Raw genomic sequence first — 6,675 nt, 5'->3', positions numbered from 1 at the left:
ACAGGCAGTGACCTCATCTAATCAGATCACTTAAAACACGCCAAAGGAGGAGTGTTTGTATTTTGTTTAGGATTCCTGCTACACTAGTAGGCTAGCTAGCTAACGTTATCAAGTTTATGTCCTACTGCCTGGAAAATACGGTTTAGTTGCTTTACATTTTATTCACAGGTAAGACACCAAGATAACATGTTTAGCAGAGTGAACGTTTAGCTACCATTTAGCTATACCTTTGAAATTCCAATGACAATGTGATTAATTTATCGCTAACGCGCCAACTTGGTAGCTAAGGTTAGCAAGCTAACAAATAACGTCGAAACACTCATTCAATGCTGTAAACAGCAGCTCATTTCTAATTTGTTGAAAAGTTTACCAAGACCTTGCAGTTGGTATACAGTTGAACTTAATTGCATTGCTCAAGCTAGCTATCACTGGATTGATTTTGGCGCTAGCTTTACGTTCATAGAGTTGTTGACATGTTTTTCTCAACAGACCACAGACAGACTGCATCTGCATGAAGATGATTGAAGATTTCGAGAGTCACGAGACTCGGTCCAGCGGGGAGCTGTGGTCAGAGATCTGCTCGAGCCTGCCTGACGTACAGGAGGAAGCTCAAGGCCAAGAGGGGGATAATGCCACACTGTTCACAGATTCATTCCAACCCTCACATGTTGGCAATGGCCTGCAATCTCATGGCATGTCTACGAGTGCATCCTCTCACAGCGTCTGGGAACCTATGGAAGACTCCGATGTCTATATTGCTAGTTTAGGTAAAGTCAATCTAATATCAAACTTCTGTCATGTGTGGCCCTCCACCCTTATCTATGGCCCTTTTGATGGCATCAACCCTGGTCCTTGACTTTAACTCCAACACCTGTGTAAGTGCTAGGCTGGAACAAAAGCCTACACACCCAACAGCTGTCTGCTTTACTGTAGTTTTAGAGGCTCAGCCTTCTTTCCAGTTTCGATGTTGGGTACATGTAAACAGTAGTGTAAAACTCTCATGCATCAATGTTATGTCCAGAAATAGAGCTAGAATGAATTTGAAAGTATCCAAATGCATATCCCACTGGGCACACACACTGGTTGAATCAATGTTGTTTTCATGGCATTTCAATGAAATTACGTTGAACCAACGTGGAATAGACGTTGAATTGACATCTGTGCCCAGTGGGATTTTACGGTTGATCCTATTCTCCCCTTGCAACACACTTCTGTCTCATTTTCACACGGCTATTTGGAATGATTGTGAGAGAGCTGTAAATCAAGTTTCTATTAATCCTAATCCCATAGTTCTTAGCATTAATATTGAAGTTCATTATGAATCCTGTCTTTCAGAGAACCGTCTGAAGAGAATAAAGGGCCAGTGCACTGAGGTGACTTCCAGGGAGATGCTGCGCTCCCTATCTCAGGCCAAACAAGAATGCTGGGATAGATTCTTGCATGACGCTCAGAGCTCAGAACTCTTTCAGGAGGGTGAACTAGATCAGAGGTGAGCTGAAGAGCATCATTTGTTGTTCTGTTTGAAGTAGGCCTATTAACTTTCTCCACTATCTCTGGACAGCTTTGGAGGCTGAGCTTGTAAAGAGTCTTACAGGCCCATGGATTGTTCTGTTATAAACATTTTACATTTTTTTACWTTGAAGTAATTTAGCAGACGCTCTTACCCAAGTGCATTCATCTTAAGATGGCTAGGTGAGACAACCACATTTCACAGTCATACTAAGTATATTTTTCCTCAGAAGTTATCAGCGAAGTCACCGCTAGTAGGACTGAGGGGGGATAGTAAGACTGATGAGACCAGAGGTGTCGGAACGGAGTGCTCGGATTGGGATGTAGGGTTTGAGCATAGCCTGAAGGTAGGGAGGTGCAGTTCCCCTTGCTGCTCCGTGGGCAAGCACCATGATCTTGTAGTGGATCCAAGCTTTGACTGGGAGCCAGTGGAGTGTACAGAGGAGAAAGGTGACATGGGAGAACTTGCAAAGGTTGAACACCAGATGGGCTGCAACATTCTGGATAAGTTGCAGGTGTTTGATGGCACAAGTGAGGAGGCCCAGCACCGCTTCCTGTGTGAGGAAAGGTTGTACTTTACGGATGTTGTAGACCATGAACCTGCAGGAGCGAGTCACTGCTTTGATGTTTGCAGAGAACGACAGGATGTTGTCCAGGGTCACGCCAAGGTTATTTGCTCTCTGCGAGGGGAACACCGTGGAGTTGTCGACCATGATGGTGAGGTCTTGGAGCCGCTCCTTCTTGTCAAGGTTGAGCTTGAGGTGGTGGGCTGACATCCAAGCTGAGATATCTGCAGGGTATGCAGAGATGTGTGTTGCTACATGGGTATCAGAGGGGGGAATGAGAAAAGTAGTTGAGTGTTAAATCAAATTTTATTTGTCACATACACATGGTTAGCAGATGTTAATGCGAGCGTAGTGAAATGCTTGTGCTTCTAGTTCCGACCATGCAGTAATATCTAACAAGTAATCTAACCTAACAATTTCACAACTACCTTATACACACAAGCGTAAAGGAATGAATATGTATATAAAAATACATGAATGAGCGATGGCCGAACGGCATAGGCAAGATACAGGAGATGGTATAGAGTACAGTATATACATATGAGATGCGTAATGTAAGGTATGTAAACAGTATATAAAGTGGCATTGTTTAAAGTGGCTAGTGATAAATTTATTACATCAATTCTTCATTATAAAAGTGGCTAGAGTGTCATCCACATAGCAGTGATAGTAGAGACCATGAGAGGATATGACGAAGCTGAGTGACATGGTGTATAGAGAAAAGAGGAGAGGGCCTAGAACCAAGCCCTAAGGGACACCAGCAGTGAGAACACGTGGTGCAGATACAGATCCTCTCCACACCACTTGGTAGGCGCGACCTGCCAGGTAGGATGCAATCCAGGAGTTGCAGAGCCTGAGAGGAGGATCTGATGGTTCCGTGTCTAAGGTAACGGATAGATATAGGAGGATAACGAGAGGAGAGAGTCAGCTTTGGCAGAGCGGAGAGCCTCCGTGACACAGAGAGCAGTGACAGAGGGGTTGAGTGTTGGTTTCTTGAAGAGGGGAGCAACTCTGGCCATCTTCAAGTCAGAGGAGACACAGCCAGTGGTCAGGTATGAGATGATGAGGGAATGGGAGAAGGTCTTTGGAGAGGGGATGGAGTGGGTAGTTTGTCGGGCGACGACATCACTACTCGCAGGATTTCATCTGGAGAGAGAGGGGAGAAAGAGGTCAAGGCGTAGGGTAGTTATGTGTGAGTGGGATCAGGGGACTCAGTAGGCTGAGTGTATGATGAGTGGATGTCCTCAAACTTTTTTTCAAGGTGGTTGACAATCTCGTCCGCAGGGAGGGGGAGTAAGTGTAGGATTAAGAGGTGGGAAAATTGTTTCCCGGGGTTGGAGGCAGAGGCTTGGAATATAATGATAGAAAGTGGCTTTAGCAGCAGAGACAGAAGAGAAGGTAGAGGAAGGATGATAGGTCCTTCAGAAGTTTATTTTTCCTCCATTGTCACTCAGCTGCCCGCAGCCCTGTTCTTAGAGCACACAGTCACTCAGGTAATGCCCTGTTCTGTGATCACGCAGTCACTCCGACACGGAGCAGGAGGGGAGGCGACAGTTTGAGTCAAATGAGGCGGTAAGGGAGGAGAGTAGGTTCGAAGCGGCAGAGTCAGGAGACAGGCAGGAGAAGGATTTAGCAGAAGGGAGAGATGAGAGTGAAGATTGCGAAAGTCCATGGTCATCTGGGTAGGGGTTGAGTGGGTAGGATTGCAGGAGAGAGTGAGATAACTACTTTGTTTATTTTTATCTGAGACCTGGAGGGGGGTTGCAGTGAGATTGGTAGGCGAACAGCCTCTAGTATAGTAGAGGTCAAGCGTATTACCTGATTTGTGAGAGGGAGCTGACTGGGTGAGGTCAAGAGGCAAGGAGGGGAAAGAAGAGGTGGAAAGAAATTAGTCGAAGTCAGGCATTGGGAGGTTGAAGTCACCCAGTACTTTGCCTCTTTTTGTAATGAAAGGATGTGTGATAACTTCTATCTGTTCTTCACAGTGCCCTGGAGCATCTAAAGCGTTGGCTGGTACCTGAGAAGGTGGCCATCAGTGCTGAGGAGCTGGAATATCTCCTCCTGCCGTCACTGAGCCGAGAGCATATCTCCACGGACCAATCACAGATTGGACCAGAGGCAGCCACTCAGAACCCTGAAGAGGACGAGAGTCACACACCGGAGAAATAACTACCTGTTCACTTCAGACATTTTACCAACGACCCTTATATGTTATGTGTTATTACTGGACAGGAACATGATGTGATTTCTTATACTGTTATTAGATCACGTGTGTTTGGCTGTTTATTAATGTCTTGTCAAAACGGGAAAGAATTCAATGACATATCATTGGAAAAACTGCAACGGTCCATTGTTGGTTATGTTACTTTTTTTTAAATATTGTCATGTTGATTTTATGATATGGTTCAATAACAAAATGCAGTTCATTGTTAGGGAATATCCCGAAACCACACTAGTTGCATTTTGTTAGGCTACTACACTATGTTGCACCAGAGATGATCTCTAATGTTGTAATGAGCTATGAGTCCTATCCAGAGTATTAATAGTTAAGATGAAATCATTATAAATGTAGCTACTATATGTCCATTTCCATATGTATGATAAATGTACTAGGTTCATTACCATGTGTATGATGTACTGCATATTTGAGATTCTGTAAGTATGATGAGAGATTAATTTGTATGAAGGAATCTTTTGAAACAAAGCTAATAAACTTGAAAAAAAGTATTTCTCTAACCCTGTATTATTCTTTCACGTTCAGAAAATATCACAAATAATTGGACATGTATACGCTGTACTGTATAGCTACCCCTAGATGGCAGCACTGTAATCAACAAAATAATTTGTCTGGTAAATAAATCAGCACGGCCAAATATGGTGACTGAGAACTAGTAACGTGAGCAACATTCAATCCATTTCCTACTGTGTACTTCAGTTAATAGTCAGCAGTGGAACTGTCCATGCCATGGAACTGGACCTCAGTGGTAGAGGAGCCAGATTGCTCCTGATTTGAATACAGCAGTGAAAAGGTGGACTACTTGAGAGGGGACTGATGACAACACTGGGCAGATAGCCTTCTCACAAGACTTGCTTTGAAGAGTCTCTCTTGGATCGCGGTTAAAGTTGTTCAAATACAGGCCTCCTGAGTGGCACAAGGCAGTGCTAGCTGTGCCACTAGAGATTCTGGGTTTGAGTCCTGGCTCTGTTGCGACCGGCGTCGTTAATTGGCCCAGCGTCGTTAAGGGAGGGTTTGGCCGGCAGGGATGTCCTTGTCCCATCGCGCACAAGTGACTCCTGTGGCGTGCCGGGCGCAGTGCATGCTGACACAGTCGCAAGGTGCACAGTGTTTCCTCTGACACATTGGTGTGGCTGGCTTCCGGGTTAAGTGGGCATTGTGTCAAGAAGCAGTGGTTGGGTTGTGTTTCGGCGGATGCACGGCTCTCGACCTTTGCCTGTCCTGAGTTCGTCGGGGAGTTGCAGACAAGACTGTAACTACCAATTAGATACCATGAAAACAGGGTAAAAAAATTATAAATAAACATAAAAAAAGTTGTTCAAATACAAAAAAGGTACATGTTCAATGTATTTTTGTAACAAATGTGTATAAATGTTGCTTGTGTATTTCCAAAGGGAAATTAGAGAATATAGGCTGTCTAAAACATGTGGATTGCAAAGTAAGTTCAATTATTATTTGTCTTTGGTGTTAAGTGTGCATGCTGTGCATAATAGAATGATGACATTTTATACTAGATGATCAACATGCTGGAATACAGTTATTTCAAGCTAAAACTACAGACTGTGTAGTTGATTTAATACAAGATCACTATACAGTATGATACTGAAAACATCTAATTTGCATTTAATCTGATTAAAATGTGTGACATTTAAGCCAATTTATTAGTCAGGTGAATGGGCACTAAAGTTTATCCACAATGGAACAGTTGCCAAAGGCATTGACTTTATGATTTATACAGTCTTCCTAGAAGTGGCTATGTTAGCAGACAAGTATGCATGCACAGTAACTCTGGTGGTGAAAGAGCTACTGGTGTAAAACTTTTCATTCACTTACATAAAATCATTTGATGGGGCCAATTATTTTTTATGATTACGTCATTGGCAAAGCGGGCAAACTTAGGCAGGAAATGCCAACAAATAACAGTTAGCCATCGTACTCATGCATAAAAAACTGATAATGAAAGAAAAGTTTGCAAGTTTGAATTTTGTAAAGTTAGTGTGGGTGAGGTGGAAAATTATTGCTATCGATCAATAATGACAAACCTCCTGGCATTGACAACTTGGATGGAAAGCTGAGGATGGTAGCTGACTCTATAGCCACTCCTATCTGTCATATACTGTATATAATCTGAGCCTAGAGGAAAGTCTTTGTCCTCAGGCTTGGAGGGAAGCCAAAGTCATTCCTCTATCCAAGAGTGGTAAAGCAGTCTTTACTGGTTCTAACAGCAGACCTTTCAGCTTGCTGCCAGCTCTTAGCAAACTGTTGGAAAAAATGTTGTTTGACCAAATACAATGCTATTTCTCTGTAAACAAATTAACAACATACTTTCAGCATGCTTATAGAGAAGGGCATTCAACATATACT

At 43.3% G+C, this 6,675-nt stretch overlaps 1 protein-coding gene across 1 annotated transcript; it reads left to right on the top strand.

Moving 5' to 3' along the window:
• Positions 1-58: 58 nt before the first annotated feature.
• LOC112068214 (coiled-coil domain-containing protein 32) lies at positions 59-4,802 on the top strand. The gene is made up of 4 exons (XM_024135305.2): positions 59-168; positions 490-767; positions 1,336-1,489; positions 4,061-4,802. Exons 2-4 carry the CDS (start codon positions 512-514, stop codon positions 4,242-4,244), a joined length of 594 nt encoding a protein of 197 aa, XP_023991073.1. The 5' UTR covers positions 59-168; positions 490-511; the 3' UTR covers positions 4,245-4,802.
• The last annotated feature ends 1,873 nt before the right edge of the window (positions 4,803-6,675 follow it).

The sequence above is a fragment of the Salvelinus sp. IW2-2015 genome, unplaced genomic scaffold (assembly GCF_002910315.2).
Source record: "Salvelinus sp. IW2-2015 unplaced genomic scaffold, ASM291031v2 Un_scaffold245, whole genome shotgun sequence".
Lineage (NCBI taxonomy): Eukaryota > Metazoa > Chordata > Actinopteri > Salmoniformes > Salmonidae > Salvelinus > Salvelinus sp. IW2-2015.
The sequence above is the reverse complement of the archived record's forward strand: the minus strand, read 5'-3'. Positions and strand labels throughout refer to the sequence as shown.

Excerpts from the sequence above, each read along its gene's own strand:
- LOC112068214 (XM_024135305.2), top strand. The coding sequence starts at position 512 with ATGAAGATGATTGAAGATTTCGAGAGTCACGAGACTCGGTCCAGCGGG. Across the intron at positions 768-1,335 it reads TGTCTATATTGCTAGTTTAG|AGAACCGTCTGAAGAGAATA; the intron begins GTAAAGTCAATC and ends CCTGTCTTTCAG. Across the intron at positions 1,490-4,060 it reads GAGGGTGAACTAGATCAGAG|TGCCCTGGAGCATCTAAAGC; the intron begins GTGAGCTGAAGA and ends TGTTCTTCACAG.